The 23725-nt window shown below is 38.8% G+C and overlaps 1 protein-coding gene across 1 annotated transcript in view; it reads left to right on the plus strand.

Moving 5' to 3' along the window:
- FREM2 (FRAS1 related extracellular matrix 2) overlaps positions 1–23725 on the plus strand; it is a 168749-nt gene that overhangs the window by 105602 nt on the left and 39422 nt on the right. Inside the window, exons 7-8 of the mRNA XM_025996841.2 lie at positions 20025–20174; positions 22314–22523. Coding sequence (XP_025852626.1) covers positions 20025–20174; positions 22314–22523 — 360 coding nt within the window. The remainder of the gene's footprint in view (positions 1–20024; positions 20175–22313; positions 22524–23725) is intronic.

Consider the following 23725-nt stretch of genomic DNA (forward strand, 5'->3'; position numbering starts at 1 on the left):
ACATTAAGATTTTGATCTTGAGTAGGACCATACTGGTCACAATACTAAATTAACTCGTGTCTTTATTTCTTAGGGCTTCATAGATAGCATAGATGTCATAAAATAATAATAACTGACATGAGCATCTTCTTAGATGTGCTAAGCTTTTTGCTTGAATTATTTTGTTTTACACACAGACGCACAAACTACAAGTGAGGTTTTATTATGCGTCCATTTGATCATTTGTGAGTGGTTAGGTGACTTACTCAGGGTCACATAGCTGGAAAGCATCTAGCTGGGCAGACTGGAGGGACCATGGCACTGACCATTCAGCTGCCCACCTCATGGACTATACACAACTGCCTTCTGATTCTACATGTACTACTCAAAGATAGTAAGAGGTATCTTAATAGAGAACATGACAAGGTGAAACAAGCTATGTACTCTTATATGTATGTATACAGCACCTGAGAATCCTAGAATAATTGAAATGCTGACAGTACAGGCTTTAGGTGTGAACTCTGTATATAAACTATTCAGGTTCACATTTTACCAATTTTAATTCCAAGGATCATTAGGCAACCATAGTAGTGCCTTCTGGTACTTCAACTGGATGAGGAACAGCATTGCTCTTTATATATATATATATATATATATATATATATATATATATATATATATTTTTTTTTTTTTTTTTTTTTTATTTGTGAGAGACACACAGAGAGAGGCAGAGACACAGGCAGAGGCAGAGGCTGGCTCCCTGTAGGGACCCCGATGTGGGACTCGATCCCAGGACCCTGGGATCACGACCTGAGCCAAAGGCAGATGCTCAATCCCTGAGCCACCCTGATGCCCCAGCACTGCTTTTTCTCCATCATTTAGCAATCTGCCCACTTCTGAAGGATCGGATTTGGGCTCTCTCAGTCAAGTCCTTATGAATGAATGAATGCTGTCTTTTGTTTGTTTTGTATTTTTCACAGTAACATTAAATGCCTCTCATCACTTCCACACAGGAGAGTGGGTGCTGGCCATGTAATACCATCTTGTAGACATCAAAGGATAAATATTGCTGATTTATTATCACTGAAACCCTGGAAGTAGATCACTAAACGTTTGTAGAAACCTCAAGATCTCAGTCACATTTTTATGTGCTAAAAATCACATAAATCTGAAAAGTGGCTTTTCACATACTAGACTTCAGATTTTTGTGAGGTTAAAATTACTAAAAGAGATATTACAATAAAAACAATAACATGAGAGGTTGAAATTACAAAAGATCCCTTAATAAATGCTATTATTAGCATCAGAAATTGCCAATTATTTGACAGATACAGAGGTCTAGTGCCTCCTCTTACTGAAATCATAACGCACAAAGAAAATGCCAAAAGCCCAAAGCTACAACTTGGCCAAAGGCAGAACTTCAAAGACTTGACCTTCACATCCTGTGATGTAAGGCAAGGCCAGATTCTATGAAATACTACAGTGAACTCACAGAGGCATGATGATTTATTCACTAAGTCCAGACAAGGCGTATGTACCTGTGGTCTGTTGTGGAAAACACACTTCAGAAATTCCATTTTTAAATGGACAACAGTATCTACTTTTATGGTATTAGAAGGAAAAAGTAGGAAAAACTTTTTAGAATATATGTACTATTTTCCGACACCGTTGTTCTACTAGTTCATTGGTCACTGTAGAAATGTAAATCTTGTTCATTTGTTTCCTTATAAAACCTGCCACCAACCAGAAGCACTTCTCCTGGAATTAGGGCTCTTTGCCGAGTCACCACATTCTCTGTGTACCTCCTTTCTCTTTATGGATATGTGTGATCTTTCACAGGGTACAGATAGGTTTTGTTTTTATTTTTTAAGGTTTTATTTATTCATCACACACACACACACACACACACACACACACACACACATACAGGCAGAGACACAGGCAGAGGAAGAAGCAGGCTCCATGCAGGGAGCCCGATGCAGGACTCGATCCCAGGACCCCGGGGTCACACCCTGAGCCAAAGGCAGACACTCAACCACTGAGCACCCAGGTGCCCCAGTACAGATAGGTTTGATGAACTCCCTAAGAAGCAGGTGTTCGTTCTAACTGGAGCAGACATTTGGATCTTTTTTCTCCCTTTATTCCTAGTTTATAAATCTTATACATACCTTTCTTGTAATTAGCCTTAAATCTTCCCTTAAATGATGCAAAGAATCTTACTGCTGACCTAGACAAGATTGCCTGGTAAGGAACATGGTAATATTATCTGTTAAAGCTAGTGAACTCTATCACTATTATATCAAGTAATCACAATAATGATCTATCTTGGGAATATAAAAGATAGCAAAACCAAAACTACCTCTTTTCTTTAGTAGGCCATTTGAAGCACTTAAAATTACAACTAAAAATTTCCCTTCACACGTCAAGGGAAATAAATACCTTCTTCATCCTTTCTCTAACAAAATGGTCGTCATCCTGTCATAGTGAAACACACATTTGCATCCTATATGTTCATACATGTATTTATTTTAAATATTTGCTGAGCATCTCTAACATGCCAGATGCTGTCCTAGGGTAAAAGCAACAGAAGATCTGTCCTGTCCTCACTTTTACATATTTATCACACCTTACTAACTGCTGGGTGCTCCCCAAAGCACTGAAGACACACGGTGGTAAACAAGACAGGCCCAATGTATGGGGGCAAACAGATCCAACATGGCAAATGATAAGACTGGGCTCCCCAGGTAATGGGAGCTCTCAAAGGAGCATCCAGTGTGGCCTCGGTTCCAGAAAGGCCAGGTCTCCTCCCCACAAAGACCTGAGAAGACAGACAGTCAGGCGAGTTGGCAGCCGGCAAATTGATGTGCTTTATCACATGTCCCCTTAGGCTGTGACAATCTCTCCATTGTGAAGACAACCACACATTTGGGAATGAGCCAAGTCACAGGACAAGATCAGCAGTCTCCGAATTTAAACACAGTCCTATGAAAATAAATTAAATGGTCGGTAGAGCATTATTAGCTCGTTTTAAAAAGTCTGAATAGTCAGAATATAGGCATTGTGAGAGAAAAAGAGCTCTCTTTTTACACCTCCTCAGGCTGCAATATATCTGTTTCAATTTCCCTGAGGGTGTTTCACAAACAGCCTGTGTCACACTCCCAGGAAGTACATCACAAAGCTAAAGCTTTGGGCTGAAAATACCAACAAGAAGCTCATTCTTGCCGCCTCCTCCTCCTCCTTCTCTTTCTCTTCCTCCTCCTCCTTCTCCTCCGCCTCCACCTCCTCCTCTTCAAGAATCACATTTATTCACATTTATTCATAATTCACATTTATACTTTTCAAGACCACACTCATTGCCAGAGAAAGCTTGGAAAAGCCAAGGCCAGAGAGAACTTCACATTCTCCCTGCTGCAAGGGGATATCCTAGAACAATGAGATACAGTGGTAAATGGTATAGGTGTTGGCTAAATTACACCTTGCAGGTTGAGGGTGCAAGGTGTGTATATAGCTCAGTGAACTGATGCTATCTACACTATGCATCGGGGTTGAAAGAGACACAGAATTTATACCCTCTTCCCAGAGGATCGCCGTCTTCCCACTGAATCTGACTAGCGTGTTTTAACTGACGCTGATCCAGAATGCATATTTTGAAGTTCTTTAAAATGTCGGTATGTCTAAAAACCAGTTACTGGATCCAGTTCAATGTACTCAGGGGACAAATAAACTATTAGCAGGAGAAGATGTGTGATTAATTCTCTGAGGAGACCTTCGTTACTTTGTTCAAAACATTGCATCCCTTGACATTTCAGTGAAGAGGGAAACTGACAAACCCTTGTGTTGTAATTATGGAAAACCCAATAATTTACTTCTGCATGGAATCATCTTCTTTTCCTTTGAAACAGTAAGGGAAAAGTATTAGAGGCACACTAGTTACCCTGGGTCTGGTGACTCAACCTCCAAAAGAAACCAAAGCAAATCAGGAAAACACAAACGAGTAGGGCAGGTAGTTCTTACCTCCTGGTAAGAAAAACCTCCTGGTTTTTCTCCTATGCTCCTAATCTTGATAAGCATTTCTACCAGTGCTAGACTCCTTCCTCTCACCCCCACCCCAAATCCCTAACTCTGCCTCCTTTATCTTTGACCACCGTATCCTTACTGTCTTCCTCAGCTGAGCAGCCAGCCACTTTGTTCAGCCAGCTTCATACTTTGCCCAGATTCCTGCAGTTGCTATGAACTTGTCTCCCTGCTTCCAATTTGCCCACCCCTAGCCTATCCATCCTCCAGACCCCTAAATGCTCATTTTATCACGCCCTCCCCTTCTTAAAACGGAGCACACCTTAGGCACCTGGGTGGCTCAGCGGGTGAAATGTCTGACTCTTGGTTTCGGCTCAGGTCATGATCCTCAGGGTGGTAAAGTGGAGCCTGATAGGACTCTGCACTGAGTGTGGAGCCTGCTTAAAATTCTCTATCTCCCTCTCGTTCTGCCCCCCCCCCAACTGGCACACTGGCACACTGGCACACTGACTCTCTCTCTTTCTCTATTAAAAGAAAACAAACTGACCCCACCTCTCCATGACAACTTCTAGGCTAAGGTTCTAACGTCTTAGCTTAGCACACAAGGTCCTGTATGACCTGGCCATTACTTTCTGTTTCTCTCCTTACCACCCCGCCCCCACCTCCTCACCCTGGGCAGTGTACCATTCATTCTAAATGCTCTGCCCAAACAGGTGAAGCTCTGTGGGCTGCTTCTGCTTGGGACATCCCCCACCCCCTCATGCTTTACCTGGCTAACTCCCATCAATGCCTCAAAATCCAGCTACTAATAAGAATAATGACTGACTAGCACTAACTTGTACTTACTGTGTAGGTAATGTGTTGAACACCTAATGGCCATTTTCTTATTTTAGTCCTTTAAAAGAAAAACACCCACAATTAAGGAACAGGGGAAAGATGAGAGAATAACCAGAGGAGAGTGGTATTATAGAAGGAAAAGGATAAAGAGATTCAGGATGACAAGTATGGTCCATGGCTTTAAATTCTACAGAGAGAAGAAGGAACACAGATGCCCAATAGGCAGAGGATTTAGCAAGGACTAGGGCACCGGTCAACTTGGAGAGAAGATTACCAGATGCTTTGGGGGATGAAGCCATGTACCAACAATTTCAGTGTTAATGGGAGCTGAAAAGTTAAAGATAATGGATATTCTCTTAAGTTAGGAAGAAAGGAAAAACTCTCAGATCAAATAGTGGTGCTTCTGGCTGTGAACTATGGTGTGGCAGTATTGAGGGAAAGATTATTTATGGTAATTTTAAGATGGGAAGAATGAGCAAGGAGATGGATATAATTTGTAACATCAGTAAGTAGCAAAACCAGGTAGCATAACTAGAATTGCTTCATGCATGGAGGCTGTATGCTTGAGAAACCATGCTGCCTGGTGTCTAATCCTGGCTCTGTCTTAGGAGATAGATCACCTGTCAGTACTCAGTTTCCTCAGGGTAACACCTATCTCACAGGGCTGTAATGAAGAATCAGTAAGTTAGTATATGTAAAGTACTTAGAACACCAGTTTGTTTAGCTAGCCTTATTCTTATTGTCCACACAACAGTGCAATTGACGTTCTGTTTCAATTATGGGACCAGAAACTCTTCAAAGACAAGGGCTGTGTCTCCGTCAGTATGGCCAGCATGGAGCATGACGTTTAGTCCATAATAGGTGTTCAGTAAATATGTAATAGATGAATGGATGAATGCCTAGAGAGAGCAGACTGACCAGGGCTACCTTTAATATTCTTACCATTATTTACTACTTTTTATAATATGAAAAAAAGCCAAAAGAGAATACAGCTCTATTTATTAAAAAAAATACATTTCCTGTGTTTACAAAATGCTAAAATAACAAAATGTGTACATTTTAAGAAAAAATTATACCTTTCAGCTCACTTGAATTCTCTGAAGTCCATCTCTGACAACCAATGGTTAGTCTCCCACCTAAAGGTTGCAAAGAAGCATTGCCATTGCTCTGGACAACTCTATCTGCTCAGTTTCTATTTAGCTATTAGATTATAGATGCTCAACAGCTTCTAAGTGACACTATATTTATCTGAACCCTAATAGCCTTGAATTGGCTTTTAAGTTTCTCCATAAAAGCCATTTATTTAGCTGCCCGATTCCATTACTGACCTCTCTGAGCTGCCCTTTAACCACTAAGGTCACATATCTCAGCCATGACTGTTCCTCCATCCCAACTCAGGATGTGTGGAGAGATACACTAGGAGGGGATATGGCTTTCTTTCTTTCTTTATTTAGAAAGAGCGCGAGCAAGCATGAATGCAGGAGGGGCAGATGGAGAGGGAGAGAGAGAATCCTAAGCAGACTACCCACTGAGCACGGAGCCCGACACAGGCTTCATCTCATGACCCTGAGATCATGACGTGAGCTGAAATCAAGAGTTGGACGCTCAACAGACTGAGCCACCCAGTTGCCCCTATGGCTTTATTTTTTAATTTTACTTTTTTAAAAAATTACTTTTTTGATTCTTTATAAATTAAAACAAAAACACAAGTCTGAATGATAAAACAAGGTGGTTTCTTAGGAGTCCTATATGTTACTGAGTACATTTTACCTGAATGTAATCAGTCATAGGAGAAATCATGTCTGCATTTTTACCATCTTGGTTTAGGGTTTATCTTTTAGTTTGCAAATCATTTCTGAGACAGGAATGGTCTTCTAACCATTCCTTTCCTTGAGAGGAAGCAACTACCTTCTTTTCAATAAAGGATGCAGGAAGTAAGCACAAACAGGTTCTGTGAATGCTAAATGAGAGAAATTGCTGCCAAGGAAAACACCAGTCTCCAAGAAGGGCAAGAAGAATGTGCATGGGCCTGAAAGCTTGGTGCTGTGACTTCACACAGACCCAACTGGATTATCTTCATATTGGAGACCAGAAATCCAAGAACCAAAGAGGTTGACTTCCCCAATGTCATATGTTTCAGAAGTGCCTAAAAAGAGACCCATGGCCTGTGGAACAGTTGGGTGTGTTTTTTTCCCCCACTAAAACACAAAAGGATGGAAGACTCTGGAGACTCCTCTTCACGTACTATGCTAGAAGCTATGGGGCAAAGGCAAAGCTGCTACTGTGTAGCACTCACAAGGAGGAATAAGGAAGAAGGATTCTTATTAAAAAAAAAAAAAAAGCACATTCCTCTCAGCTTGAAATGGAGTAGTTTCAGCTATTTTTTCTGGAGTCTCCTCCTCTGCCGCCTGCAGGCATGTTTCAAGTGTCAGTTGTTGAGCAGTCTATGGTCAAGATTATTTATTATTCAAGTGTTAACTACATGCTTTTATTCCTGAGAACTCACACAGATTGTGTTTGACACTGGTGGTCATAATCTTTCTTCGTTCAGCTGTTGGGATTCCCACATAAATCACCCTGATGTCAGAGTCTCCATTGATTCTGAAATCTTACTTAGAAAGATTAGTCAGTAGGAATGAAAATGTACAAGTATGCCTTTTGATCAGTGGTTTTTGGAGCAGTAACAATTTTAAGGGTATGGGGGGGGTTAAGCATAGAGTGATACCTCATTTCCTTTCCCTTCTATGATAATTTTTTTGATGAAGGAATTTATCTCACAGCTGAGTTCTAATATTCTAGTTTTCTCTTACATAGACTGTTGTGTTCCTGTCTTGTCACTCAAGGAGACTCTCGTTACACATCTTTAAAGAAAATTTTCTGAAAATGTTCACCTTTCCAGATACTTGTTTTCAGAGAAAGAGGGAAAATAATTCTAGACATTCTAATGTGGCTTGCAGAGGCACACACTCTGTCAATGTGGCAATTATATTGTAATATTACTATGACATTAACCATAATATTAATTGGCGTATTCTCACTCACAAGATGAGCTCTGGAGCCACAATAATTACTTTTGATTAGAAACTCTGGAAGCAATTATCAATCTTCACTTGTGTCTCCACACATTTCTTGATGACCCCCTCCTTTGCCAGTCTACATGCTTCTCGTTAGAGTTTACAGATGAACAATACATGATTTCTGCCTTTGGGAAGATCTAATGAGGAACACAAATGAGTGGATGAGTCATTTGAATATAGCGTGTCAAGTGCAGTGGGAGAAGTGTCAGAGGCAGGACTGTCTTGACAGCTGTCCACTGGGAGTGGGTTACATAGAAGAAAGGAAAGACAAATTTTTCAGGGCCTTGGGATACAGAGATAATGGTTTCTTTGAAGGCGAAATAACTCTCTCAGTTCCCGAGAGAGTGTACACATCCACAGCACTGTGAAATATCACAGCAAGTCAGTAAAAATGCCAGAACCTGTTAGGGGTAAAAAAAAAATCTTAAAGATATATAGATAAAGATACATAGATACAGATATAGATCTATAGATACAGATATATGCCAGAGAGAGAGAAAGAGAACATAAGCAGAGGGAGGGGCAGAGGGAAAAGGAGAAGCAGACTCCCTGCTGAGCAGGGACCCGAACTCAGGGCTCGATCCCACGACCTCAGGATCATGACCTGAGCTGAAGGCAGATGCTCAACTGTCTGAGCCACCCAGGTGCCCCTGTCTTAAAAATTTTAACAGGAGAGGGCAGACTTTTTGCTCTCTAATATTTTTTTCTTTAATCATATTTTGCAGCTGTATTTAAAGGAGGTATGTTATGCAGATTAATCCTCATTTAGTATTAGTATTTTTATCACAAAACTATTACATGAGTACTAAAAAGAGGTACATCAACTAGATGGTGGGAGTCTGATTATCTTCTACACCAAACCCATACCTCTTCCTTGAGGTCACTTGAGTGTGATGACTGGATTTTTTTATATACACACTCAAATGCACATATTTATTTTCACTTTGATTAGAGGTAATTATTGCTGTGTGAAGTGTCAACTAGCACATATTCTAGAGGCAGATGGTCTGGTTTCCTTTCCATGTATTGGCTATTGATCTTAAATGTCTAGACTTCATCAGTAGTTATCATCAATAAAGTAGAGATGGTAATAGTACCTACTTCAAAGGGTAGTTAGGAGGATTGAATGAGATATATGTATTAGAGCCGTTCAGAGGCCTGGAAAATACTACATATTTGTTATTACTACATGATCATATTATACATATGAGCTCATGCTGTATTTATTTCCCAGGGCAATATATCATGAAAATCTTTTTTTAAAAAAGATTTTAAGTGTTCATGAGAGACACAGACAGGGAGAAGCAGGCTTCTCGTAGGAAGCCTGATGTGGGACTCGATCCCTGGATCTGGAATCACAACCCGAGCTGAAGGCAGATGCTCAACCGCTGAGCCACCCACGTGTCCCTCATGAAAAGCTTTTTATGCCATCACTTTTAAACTCTATGGATTCTCTTTGGTGGCTATATAGTATTCCACAGTGTGGCTATAACATCTTTTCCTATCACACACTTGCTGTAAGTAAATATCCTTTCTCACATACATACCATTTAGTTGTCTAGCACTTATCGTTATATTAGGTTTTAGATCTAACAATAAACATATGAATAGAAAGTATCTGTATTATATAATGAAAATAATGATTACTGTTTATCGAGAGCCTGTGGTTGGTGACAAGCCAACCACTTGTAACGTTAGGTTTAATTAAATATATTATCTCTGTGAAAGTCTAGAGGATACTCTCATCTGGCTTTTTTAAAAAATATTTTATTTATTTATTCATGAGACACAGAGACGTAGAGGAAAAAGCAGACTTCCTGCTGGGAGTCTGTGGTGGGACTTGATCCCAGGACCCCAGGATCATGACCTGAGCAGACAATCAATCACTGAGCCACCCAGGTGCCCCATCTCATCTGACTTTTTTTTTTCAAGATTTTATTTATTTATTCATGAGAGACACAGAGACATCATCCAAGAGTTTTAAGAAAGATAACAAATGAAAATAGAGAGGATGATTATGGAACAGAACAACCGGTGGGCAAAAGCACCATGAATGACAACATGAATACCCTTCGCAATTAAAAAACCGCCCCGTTGACCAAGCTGGACATCCCTTGGCATCCACTTCATTTCACCTGCCACATTTAATTGATCACAAAGCACCACCCCTCTATTTTGGAAACTCCAAGCCTAATTCTCAATTTTCCCACTTTGAGATTCTATCTTAAGATCTCCCTAACTCCTCCTTCCACTGTAGTTCCCTAACCCTTCTCCAGCTTCTAGTCTTGCCCTGCTTCCCTCAATCCACCCTGGTTCCCATTTTGCAAATCAAGTTCCTGTCGTGTCACTTCTGCTTAAAAATGATCAATGATGGCCCATTTTCGATAGTTCTTGGCATCCAATGCAAGAATGCACACAGCTGCCACTGGCTGTCACCTCAACTTGGGTCCTCACCTTCTCCACTCTGGGGAACTCCAGATACTGGAGCCTCACCTCTTTTTAACCCACCACGCATGCTCAGGCCTTGGCTGCTCGTAATCCTTCTGAGACATTTGTCCTTTTCACTGCTATTAAAACCTGCTCAGCCTGCAAGCTCACATTTTCTTTTCTGAGATGCTGTCCTGCTGCCTCCGGCACACTGCAACACGTGAAGAGCCTCTGCACCACGGCACCTGTTGCCTGGCACAGTCTCTGTACTGCGCCCCCACACACACACATACACACACACACATTGCGATTCTCAGACTTCTACTGGACAGGCTGTTGACCTGAAACAGTTTAAATTTTTTTGAGGTTTTTTATTTTGTTGATTTGAGGTGAGACCCCAGGAATTTACATTTTAAAAACCCCTCGGGGACAGTACAGATTTGTGACCACCTTTAGGAAACATTGACATGCATAAAGAGGAATGTTTAGGAAATTTTAAGTTGCATCCCATTGGGTTGATGAATCATTTAGTGGCTCATGACCAGTTTTTCCTTCCCCTCCGTTTATGCAATATACCATTTTGGATAGAAACAAAAATAAAATATTCTCAAAAGAACCCTACAACACCAGTTCTAGAAAACACGATGCTCAACAACATTTGTTGAATAAAGAACATTCAGAAATACTTTCAAATGCTACTAGATGGTGGAAAACTCTGATGACCGCAACATTTAAATTTTATTTTAAACTTATAGAGACCCTGGGTAAGACAAAATCAGAGTTTTGGAGTGAAACTATATTGGCAGTAAAATCTCTGATAACATTATCCTTTTGGAGAAAGTCTCACCGTGTATTCTCAGCTGAAATCTTGGGAAGATTCATTCCCTAAATTATCAGCATTCTAGACATGTACTGACTTTTCTTTATTCTCTCTGAGAAAATTATAGTTGGCAAGAAAAAGAAATGTCAAAACATGCCTTTAAACTGATACATACTTCTAAGCTTTCCCCTTAAATACACATTTGAACTTTATTTTTCAACAAGAATTTTGAAAATGCTCTTTAAAGACTATGAGGTCATTCTTAAGAATGTATGTTTACGTATTTAAAGTATATCTTGAAAGAAAAGTAGGCAAACGCCCAGTCAAAATTATTTAAAACTAATTTTTTGAAGATGTTATTTATAGGAGAAAGTTCATCAGATTTTTCCTCCTTGTTTTTATTTACAATGTAAGATGCTACATGAAAAAAAAATTAGGTTTAAATAATTACAATGCAAATTAATATATGTAAGAAATATGTAGCAAAGGAGGTCAATTTCCTCATAATCCCACCCCTGGGAAATAACCAGTTAGCAGCTTGTCATATATTCTGTCTTATTTTTCTATGCATTAACAGCGTACACATACATTTTAATAAAATGAATCATCGTATGCATACCATTCTATAACGACCATGTAAAAATTTTTTATTACAAAAATGTAAAAAAAATACAGGATCAGGTGCACACCATCTAAAACTAGCAGTTACCATTTTTCATTTGCTTCAGATCTTTTAAAAGAATTAAACGCTTTCATAAAGTCGAAGTCCCTTGTGATATCATTCAACTACCATAGTCCCCCAAAGCAGCAATGATGGTGAATTGGATATGTATCTATTGCAACTTGCTTTTTCTTAAAAAAATTGGTATGGTAAAAAAAAAAAAAAAAAAAAAAAAAAAAATTGGTATGGTGTTTTCAAGATCTGTTATTTTGATGCATTTATATGAGGTGTGGGGTTTTTTTGTCTTGTTTTGTTTTGTTAAGATTGACACACAATGTTACATTAGTTTCAGGTGTACAACTTAGTCATTCCATTAAGATGAGTTTTAATTATCCGTTCCCTTATTCGCAGACTTTTGTGTTTTCCCCTTGTTTAGTAAGTATAAATAATGTTGCATTAAACATACTTGTAACTGTTTCTTAGTATACATGAGCAGAATTTCTGTAGGAAGCTACCAAAAAGTAGAATTGATGGGTCATGCTGAATATACAATTTTAATTTTATCAGATATTGCCAAATCTCTCTACAGTGATTGAATCTATTTGCACTCCCACCAGTAGCATCTGACAATGTCTATTTTCTCATCCTGTTGCACCATTTAGGTTTTTCCAATCTTACGAATATTAAATAATGTCTCATTTTAAGGTTATTTACATATGATGGTGAAAGTTTCCTCTTCTGAGACTTGAATGTTTATATAACTCCAGTATTTCCATTTGCTGTTAGAATTTTTGCTAGGGGTGCCTAGATGGCACAGTCAGTTAAGTGTTCAACTCTATTTCAACTCAGGTCATGATCTCAGTCATGCGATTGAGCCCATGTCAGGCTCTGTGCTTATGATTCTCTCTCTCCTTCTTCTCCTCCTCACTTGCGTGCATTCTCTCTCTCTCTCTCTCTCTCTCTCTCTCTCTCAGTCTGTAACTCAGCAACAACAACAAAAAAAACCTTAAAGAAAAAGGAATTTTTGATATAGATTTATATGAGTTTTAATTTATTTTGGATACTAATCTTTTGTTTTGAGGAGCAGAGATTCATACATACATTAGGCAAGGATTATGTTGCCTTTTCTTATATTTCTACAGATTGTTCAAACTCATCTATCATTTTTCTGAGAGTTGTGCAATAAAAAAACCCACTATAATTATAGGTTAATCAGTACTTTCCTGTAATCTTGTCAATTTTTGGTTTACCTATTTGAAGTTCAAGATTATTACCTCGTGAAACTTTAGATTAAACCTCGTGAACTTTTTATTTAGAGAGTTATTCATTATTAACAATTTTGCTTTAAGTCATATTTGGACTTTAGTTAATATTGCTATTTAAATATATCAACTATGATTGTTATTTATGCCTATAGTTTTGCCAGAATATTTTATTTATTGGTTCTCTTCTTGCAGGTACAGTTCTTCCTTTTGAATTTATTTTTTCTGTGCTTCTAGCAGTTTCTCAGTGTGCATCTGTAGATGAGTAAAACCTCTTCATCTTTGCTGCCAGAAAATATCTGTATTTTTGCCCTCACTGTGGAATTATGTTTTCATTTGGTCTCTATGACTCAAATGTTGATTTACAGCCTGTCTCCAGACTTCAGAGATGAGTAGAACCATTCACTTTGGCTCCACTTGCCACTATGATGTTCTTACCTTTTTAGTTCACAGAGATGTTTATCTTGTTTTGAGCATAGGTCTACCTTTCCTTATCAAGTATGTTAACATTAAAGGAGAAAATTATCAAAGCTACCAAAAAGAAATGGCATATTACCTTCAATTTTTAATTATTGCTGCTAGATTAGAGAATGTAAGATATAAAATCACAAAGCTGCCTTTAAGCAGTTGTCAATATTATATTAGTTTTAGGTGTAGTGATTCAACACTTCTATACAACACCTGGTATTTGAAAACCTTTTGTCTTATGATTCCTCTCTTGCCTTCGTTTTTTTTTTTTTAAGATTTTATTTATTTATTCATGAGAGACACACAGAGAGAGGCAGAGACATAGGCAGAGGGAGAAGCAGGCTCCCTGTGGGGAATCTGATGTGGGATTTGATCCCAGGACCCCGGAACCATATCCTGAGCTGAAGGCAGACGCTCAACCACTGAGCTACCCAGGTAGCCCCCTCTCTTGCATTTTAACGTTAGCTCAGTTAAGCACTCGGGCTTTGTCCGGGTGTCCACCATTTCCCTTATGTGTGAGTTTGGACAAGTCTCTTAACCTCCTTAATCCTTAGTTTCCTTCTATGTGAAAACAAGATAACACAGTACATACCTCATAAGGTTATCGTGAGAATGAAGATCCTGAATCAAAACAATCAGTGTGATATCCAGCAAGTAGTCGTGATTTGGTAAAGACATGCACATGAGCTAAAACATGCATGCAGATTGCTGACACCTGTACAGGTGTTTTAAAACACTGGTGCAGTGTGGGAGGGGATTGAGGGGTCTATGGGAAATCTCTTTTCCTTTTGCTCAATTTTGCTGTGAACAGAAAACTACTCTAAAAAACATTTTTCATTAAAAAAACAAAAAACAAAATAGGGGCAGCCGCTGGAAATTCTGATTCCATAAATGGGAGGAGAGGCCTAGCATCAATTCAGTTTTTAAATCTTTGGTGATTCTGATGCACATCCAACTCAGAACAGAGGATTGAAAAAGAAAAAGAACCCATTTTCTTTGAGTTCACTGTGATTCAGTTCCCTTTCCCCTTGGACTTCCTCCAGATATAAAAGGCAGCCCTCTGAAGTCATTTTACTCCAAGGACAACCACTTGCTCCTCCTTCAGAAGCTTCTTCCACTACCTGATGCTAAGACTGGAGTCTTCTTTAAAAATGTATTGATTTATTTGAGAGGGAGAGACCAACAGAGAGGGGGGAGAGGCAGAGGAAGAGGGAGAGAGGATGAGAGAGACAGAATCTCAAGCAGATTCCTCACTGAGTGAGGAGCCAGAGGTTGGCTTGATTCTATGACCCTGAGATGATGACTTGAGCCAAAATTAAGAGTCGGACACTTAACAGACTGAGCCTCAGGTGCCCCAAAAGTATACTCTTCTAACTCATCCACCACAAAGATGTATTTATTCATTTGTCCTGAAAACAAATAATCCTATTGTATTGATGTTCATTCATTCTGCAATATCAATTGAGCACCTACTGCCATGTATTCATTACATTAAGCATTGGAGAAACAGCAGTGAATAAAGGAGGCTTAATTCCTCTCCTTAGAAAACTCGGAGAACCCACCTGTGGAGAGAGTGGGGGCTTTGATGGGGAAGACAGGGTGCTTCCCAGCACAAGTAGCTTCTAGACAGAAGTCTGGAAGGAGCAAGGGTTATCCCCATGAGGAGGAGGAGGAAAGGAGTGTGGAAAACTACAGGGGTGGTATAGCAAAGATTAGAAGTGACACAGTTAAGACATTCAAGACACTAGACTACTGAGTAAAAGGGGGCCTAAAATGAGACTTAGTGAGACCAGAGGCTCTGATGTATTGCATGTCATGTTAAGGAATTTGTGAACAATCTAAGAACAGTGAGGAACACTGGCAGGTTTTCTGTAGCTGGATCACCATGATGAAGTTTGCTTTGAGGAATGACCTTTTTAGTTAAGAGCGTGGTTGAGTGGCTGTTGGGGGAATTAAAATGGCAAGTGTACTGGCTGAATCTAGGGAAGTGGCACTTGTGAGCCCAAGAGAAACCAGGAGTGGGCAGTGGAGGGGACTCTACTGACACCATTTGGAAGAAGTTTGTGTGGAAGCCTCACCGGGTTGAGTAGGCTGCTTAGTTATCTAGGTCCAGAACTCAGAAGAGAGACCTGAGTTGGAAATAATTTAGGGAGGTTTCTTTGTATTCTTTTCAGCACTAAGCCAAAAGACAGCATGAAATCTTGTATTTCATTCTGTTCTTAGCCAACATGTTAGAACCACAAAGCTTGCTTGACTGATGGTCTGTGGACATGTGAGTAAATAAGATTTGGCTCCAGATAGCAATTACTACTGGCACCTACTTCTTTCATCTCATGAGACACAATGTAATTATAAACATCAATCTAGACACCACAGACTTAGGGAAAAAAAGTTTACTTTCTCCCTGTGGGGAAACTCAAGTTATTTTCCCTTTGTCTTTGTTGCTGGTGTGTGTCTTATGTGGCAGGCCAAGCCTTCTCATCAATCACATTTATAACGAACAGACACAATCCCATCCTGGCTGTTGGTGGTGAAAGTATCCCCAACTCTGAAAAGTGTGTTAATTTTTTTAAGGTAAATTTTTTAAGGTAAATTTTTAAGGTACAAGCATGTTATTGTTTAATGAGCTAACATAGACTTGTCTGTAGTCAATACCTTCATCTGTGCCCTTTACCCCAAAGTGTAACACCGCCAAGAATAGGAGAATACTTGAACTTCCCTTATAGCTCTCCTGCTATTTCACTAGGCTAAATTAAAACCTCCCCTACACTGCTCTCGTGCACACTATTTGGATATGACGTATCTTTCTTCCGCAGAGGGAATAAACGTATATTCTGGAGTATCATTAATGGGCCCTGGAATGGCAAGGAATAACTGTTTTGTATTTGTGGAGAAGGCCATGGGATTCGTGGCTTTATTAGAGTCTTCTCTCATTCCAGGTAGTATCAGCCACTGTCAGTTTTCTCCACTAAGACGATGGGCTTACACAGCACAGTGCCTATTTGAGATCAGGTTACAGAATAAATAGGCTTTTTCTAAAGTACTTGAAGTTGTACTGTGAGTCTTTACAAAACTAATAGACAATGGTCCGCAGTTAACTTTTAAGAGAAACCAAGCTCCTAGACAAAACAAACATGTTCTAGAAGAGAAGGGAGATAAAATCTTCTCATAAATTATAGCAATTTCCCACAACAAGCAGTTCTTTTGGATTCTGCGTAGGTATTCTTCAGCTGTTGGCAGTCTTGGTTTATTTATCCTTTGCTTCTTTTTACTTGCTTATTACCTACGGTAAAATGTTCCAGGAGCATCTTGCCATTTATCTTGAGTGATTATAACTCAGTTCATTGCTTGAAGGATTTTTAACTCATTTATATTACATGAGATTCTGTCCAAATGGTAACAATTAGACACAATATTTAAGTTGTGGAGATTTTTGACAAGGTATTGAGAAACTGAAGTAATAATGATTATTCTTTTCAGTCCTCATTCAACCATACTGAAAAGATAAAGAGATATTAATGTCTAGCCACTCATTTTTATTCATATCCTAAGAAACTACAAGATTGTTCTCTTAGGGTAGCCTGGGTGGCTCAGCGGTTTAGCGCCTGCCTTCCGCCCAGGGTATGATCCTGGAGACCCAGGATCAAGTCCCACATTGGGCTCCCTGCATGGGGCCTGCTTCTCCCTCTGCCTGTGTCTCTGCCTCTCTCTCTCTCTCTCTCTCTCTCTCTCTGTGTGTGTGTGTATGTGTGTGTGTGTCTCTCATGAATAAATAAATAAAATTTAAAAAAAAAGAATTGTTCTCAAAAAAAACTATTGAATTTTAAGCTTACATTAATCACTCTGTATTTTAACTGAAATGATTACAGTTGATTAATAGATCGATTTCCAGTTGTCATCAGTGAAGCCCAGAGAGGGAGAGGAATCCCGTAAGTAAATCCACTGATTTTCAAAAAATTAATTTTAAGGAAATAAATATCTTTTCTAATGCCTTCTATTAGCTGCTATAGTAAAATTGAGACATTTAGGATTAAACCCTTTCTTCCATTTCCCCTTTCTTTCTGCTGGAGGTAACAACATACCATATAATAAGCAATTATGGAAGTACTATATGTATCATTCACATAATCATAGTGTTTATTGTATTGTTACATGTGCCAGACCCTCACATTTCTTTCTCTCCTCCTCTCTTTCTCACCCCACTCTGCCACACACACCATACTGCCTCCCCAACACACACTCCACACATACCACACATACATATAAAGCATATATGTCAGATACATAGTTCATCTTCTAATATGGGACCTATTATCATTACTCTTTATACTGATTGACAAGTCGGATAATTTTACGAGTACTACATAGGACTCTTAATTTTTCCTTATATGAAGTACACATTAAACTATAACATAAAAATATTTGATGTATTATTTACAGAATGTATCTGAATACACACATGTTTTGTATCAGTTTGCCTCTGATATGTAGCCCATTTGGTGCTTAACAGCCATATTCCCTTATGTGTCTTAACCTATCCCATTATTACTACATATCTGTGAGGAGGAGGGAGACCGGAAGATGGGAGGTGCTGTTATTATAGAGGTGCGCCCCTCACCTCATTTCATGGCTCTGTCCCGTAATTCAGAAACCTAATATGTATGATGCTATGGTTTGCCAGCAATGTGAAGAGATAGAGATCACCTTGGGTATCAATGAGCAAGCCTGCATAATAATGTTAAAAGCCTTTGAAAAAACATAAAGATGTGCTTGGTTTGGGCATCTGGTCAGAATAAGCATTTCTCAAGTTCTTTCTTCACCTCTGCCACCTATTTATTTGTGAGAAATGTAAGGAATTTATTGGCTTGTATTTGAGGTCTACCTAACTAAGGTTAATAAGCTAACACCTCCATCTGTACACACACACTCACTTGCCCTCACACCGTCCAAGTTGAAAGGATAAGAAAGGGGTGAGATATGCCCTGCCAGATTCATCACCCCGTGAACCAAAATATGCAGACAAAAATTTCAAGATTGGCTTTGTATGATTCAAGAGTTCAGAGGAACTACATGCTTTTTATTATGCTCCCCTGCCCATGAAAAAACAAAGAAAATGTAACTATCTAGTTTTAATAAAGGTAATTTGTTTGGACAGAAAAATAAAGAATTTATTTATGCTCAATTTAAACAGTGCACAGAATGAACTTGCCTTTGGTTATAAGCCATGATTGTAGGGTTTTGCTTGATTTTTGTGTGTTTAGTAATTCAGTTGGATACTCTGAAACATGATGGTCATCTCTTTAAGGGTGTTGTGTTTTAAGAGCAGTGCTGAACTATATGACCTTTGAGACTCAGTCCTTTTGAGTCTTGTGAAACCAGACACAGATGACTAAAACCTCTCAATTCAAAGAGCTATTATTCTGTGTCTACACTCAAATTAACTTATCTTTGTCAAAGTTTGGTTATAAAATAAGCTCACAGTGAGTAAAAATATACACTCAAATTAACTTATCTTTGTCAAAATTTGCTTATAAAATAAGCTCACAGTGGGTAAAAATATACCCTTAGTATTATTTCTACACTTTCTTATGGGCTGTAAGTATTTCAAAGTGAGTTTTTTAAATAAGTAAGTTCATAAATTATCACTGAGTGTCCACCGTTATTCAACTAACTGCTACCCCTCAGACTTTTACAAGGTAAACTGTCAGTCACGGGTAGAATCAGAGTGATAATAATTAGGTCAATTCATCACCAATACAGGAGAAAAATACAGAGTCTCCAAAGCATGTGTCCTACCTTAATGACCTAAGTCACATTGTTTTCTTACATGTTTAAGACAAATCCCTTGGTATGAGCATATTTCTCTAGGGGAACCTCAGTTGGTATAGGGCACCCTAGAACTCTACAGGTAACCTGCAATCATGTCCAGGTCTCTTTAAAGTCTTCAAGACTGGTAATCATACATGTTTAGTCTAGTTATGCCAATAGGTGCTAATTGTGCGGTGATTATCATAGATCCAGATACACTGGATTAAGGCCAAATGTAACGGATGAGAAGATGTCATAATGTAGGATGAGGGCAGAGTAAAAGACAATACAATGAGCAGTCTTACCAAACTTAAAACATTTCAGCCTGTGTATTTTGCTTCATTTGGGGGTCATTTAACCAGCTAAACTTAACAGGAAGTACACTTAGAGTTCCTTGTAATCCCGTACATGGAGAACAGAGTAACTGAATCCTCAGTATGAGAATGTCCCAGTAGGCACTTAGCCATAAGTATTTTTGGTTTTCAGCAGAGGCCTTCTGACCTGAAAATTGTATAAATCTACAGATTAAAGAGATGTTATCTTCTGAAAGGAGAAAATACGATATAAGGGAGTCAGTAAAATGAAACTAACTCTTCTCTGGAATTTCGTCCATTGGGCTTGATGTGGAAAAAAAAAAATTAACCTCAGGCACACTGTTTCATTTCTAACAGAACCTGTCTTCTACTTTGGTGATGTCGAGTACCTGGTGGACGAGAGCGCCGGCTATGTGGAATTGCGGGTGTGGAGAACAGGCACCGACCTGTCCAGGTCTTCCAGTGTCACCGTGAGGTCTCGGAAAACAGATCCTCCCTCTGCTGATGGTGAGCAGTTTCCTACAGCAGCTCTTTTGATTGTTCTCTAGGGTTCAACTCAGAGAACACAAAATACTTCAAAACTAAAATACTTCACTCCTATTAAAGCATTCTGGATGAATAGAAATTTTTCTGAAATTGTTATCATATCGTTGGTAAGTCTAGACTGTATTTATTACTGTGAGAAAACACAGTTAAAAGCCACAAATCAGGGCAGCTTGGGTGGCTTAACACCTGCCTTTGGCCCAGGGCCCGATCCTGGAGACCCAGGATCGAATCCCACGTCGGGCTCCCTGCATGGAGCCTGCTTCTCCCTCTGCCTGTGTCTCTGCCTCTCTCTTTCTCTCTCTCTCTGTGTTTCTCATGAGTAAATAAATAAAATATTTAAAAATAAATAAATAAAAGCCACAAATCAGAGGCTGCATTGCAGACATGATGACACTAAATTCTGTTGCCCTTATTTGCATGAATTGGTTCTGTACACTTGGTAAAACTACCATAGAATATTATGGCATTGGTGTGCACAAGAATGATCATGCTGGCCACCACCCACAGAAACCAAATGACGTGTAAGTATCATGTACATGCATCTCCAATTTGGTTTCCTCCTCATTTTAACCAAATGTCCCCATAAATGCTTTAGATCCAAAGACTTTTCCACACTTCATTATGTAAGTAATGAATATGTGCTTATATAGGTGATATATAGGTGATATGTGCTTACCTTTTATTCTGGAATTTACATCTCCAAAGAGTTGATCATAAAGTATAGGGTAAGCATAGGATTAGAAATTTCCTTTTTTATTCCTTCCAAATTGCCAACAACACACACTCTTTCTCACATGCACATGCATGTGCATCATACGCACATCACACACTCACCACACAAAGCCAGTAGGGGCCAAACCATTTTAAAAGCCAAGCTTAAGTTTTAACCTTTTTAATGTAGTTGAACCAGCAAAATGCTTTGAATGTAGTAAATGTCCAAGAAGTATTTGATTCACTGAATTAGTTATTTTTTAAGAAAAAATTCAAATCAGAAGAAGAGAGAGGTGAGAATAAAGATGAAGAAACAGAGGACAAGAAAAATACAAGAAAAACTACAAGGAGATTCAGATAAAAATTTTAAAAGAGGAGTTAAGGGCAGATACACTCTTAGTCGTGTATTCAGAAGTTAAGAGAATATATATAAAGTGAGCATTAGAAGAACATAAGTTATAAAAACAAAGAAGCAATAATATCAAACCCTCATCGCCCATTCCCAGTCTTTATGAATGTTGTGCCTAAAGATTGATGGACACTTTTGTTTGTAACTAATTTAGACATAAATAGAGGTGTCAACACTAGGTCTGTGCCCCAAGTTCTGAAAAAGTCAGCCAAAAATCAAATAGGTCTTTGAGAATAAAGGATTTCTCTGCCTCAGGTGAGTGTGAGTGGAGTATGTGGGACAAAAGCTTATATCTGACATGTGTTGCTTTAACCAACAACAGGCAAACATACATTGAAGTAGGATATTCTCTTGTAGACTTGGAAAATAAATACAGATGTTTAACTGATGTTAACAAAATTTTTTTTAATTTATTTATTTATGATAGTCACAGAGAGAGAGAGAGAGAGAGAGAGAGAGAGAGAGAGAGAGAGGCAGAGACACAGGCAGAGGGAGAAGCAGGCTCCATGCACCGGGAGCCCGACGTGGGATTCGATCCCGGGTCTCCAGGATCGCGCCCTGGGCCAAAGGCAGACGCCAAACCGCTGCGCCACCCAGGGATCCCAACAAAATTTAAATGTATATATTTCCTAGGTAATTTGTGATAATCATGTATATGATTGTCACGCTGATTATTTCAGACCTGATTTTTTATTAGCCCCACTCAAGAATTCCAAAATAAAAATAGAGGGGTTATGTAACGAAAGCTAAAATAATTCGCTAGGCCTAAATAAAATGAAGTTCAGAACCTGACCTTTGTTCTACCGTCTCAAAAACCGATATGATACTAGTCCTTTGCATTTCATTAATGTATTCTTCTGTAATGTTATGCTGGTTTACAGATATTTTTTAAAGAATCATAAATAGATCTACATAATTTGTGTCTCATAATTTTAATTTCGTCCGTCCCCAATGGAATAATTCTTCTGTTACGCGTGTAGCTGGAACAGATTATGTGGGAATCAGTCGGAATTTAGATTTTGCACCTGGAGTCAACATGCAGACTGTTCGTGTTATCATCCTGGATGATCTTGGGCAACCAGTGCTGGAGGGAATTGAGAAATTTGAACTGGTGCTTCGTATGCCTATGAACGCTGCCCTCGGCGAGCCCAGCAAAGCCACGGTTTCCATAAATGATTCTGTCTCCGACTGTGAGTGCTTATTAATTTACAATGATGAGTAAAATGATAGGCTGGAGTTTATATACACCTTAAGAAAAATGATGAACTTGGATTTATATACCTGTATACGTTTGTCAGGGCTGCCATAACAAAGTACTATAGACTCAGAAATTTCTCATCTGGCGGTTCTGGAGGCTAGAAGTCCAAAATCAGGGTGTCGGCAGATTGGTTCCTTCTGAGGACTGTGTGGGAAGGATCCGCTCCATGCCTCTCATTTGGCTTGTACATACCCATCTTGTCCCTAATGTGTCTTTACATCTCCTACGTGTGCCACTGTGTCTAAATTTCCCCTATTTATAAAGACAGCAGTTATATTAAATTAGAGCCCATTCTAATGACCTCATTTTTACTTCATTACCTCTACAAAGACCAGAGCCTCAAACAAGGTCACATTTTCAGCTTGTAAGGGTTAGGACTTTAACCTGTGAATTTAGAGGTAATGCAATTCAGTTCATAGCAATATCCTGTCTGTGTCTTTGCTGTTTCTTCTGACCATCTTGATAAAATCAGGCAGTCTCAGAAGAAAACTTTTATTCTTCCTCTTACATTAAAAAAAAAAAGTGAGATTGTCATCAATATCTTGATTGTGTTGCCTTGCCATAGATGGGTAGAGCCATGTGTAATGGTCTTTTTCTACTTCTCAACACAAGTCTATCATCTTCTTACATCCAGACACTCTTGAAATTTCCCTGAGAAGGTGCCAAAAACATAGTTTAAAGACAAGCAGCTGCTGGCCATGTGGTAGAGCTCTCTGACACATCCTCACAAAGGAATTCTGAATAATTTTAACTATGATGATCTTGACATTGCTTGGAAGAGTGTGACCTATTGTTAATGAGACCTATATTTAATTCATCCATCATCAGTATCACCTAAAATATATACATAATGTTCATTATCATTAGATAATGAAACATTTTATATATGCATTAATATTATGTATATAATACTACATCCATTGTCATCTTTATATAATATATGTATAATATATCCATTATCAACTTTTCTAACATGGTCTATGGTTGTAGTGTGTGCACAATATTAAGCGTTACTTGGAAATAATTCAGAAATTATTCAGAAATTTCAGAAATTCTGAAAAGCTCATGATTAAGCAACATATGATAGATATGGATATCTTAAAGTCTCTGGTTTTATCTACTTTTTAGGATTTC

The sequence above is a fragment of the Vulpes vulpes genome, chromosome 9 (assembly GCF_048418805.1).
Source record: "Vulpes vulpes isolate BD-2025 chromosome 9, VulVul3, whole genome shotgun sequence".
Lineage (NCBI taxonomy): Eukaryota > Metazoa > Chordata > Mammalia > Carnivora > Canidae > Vulpes > Vulpes vulpes.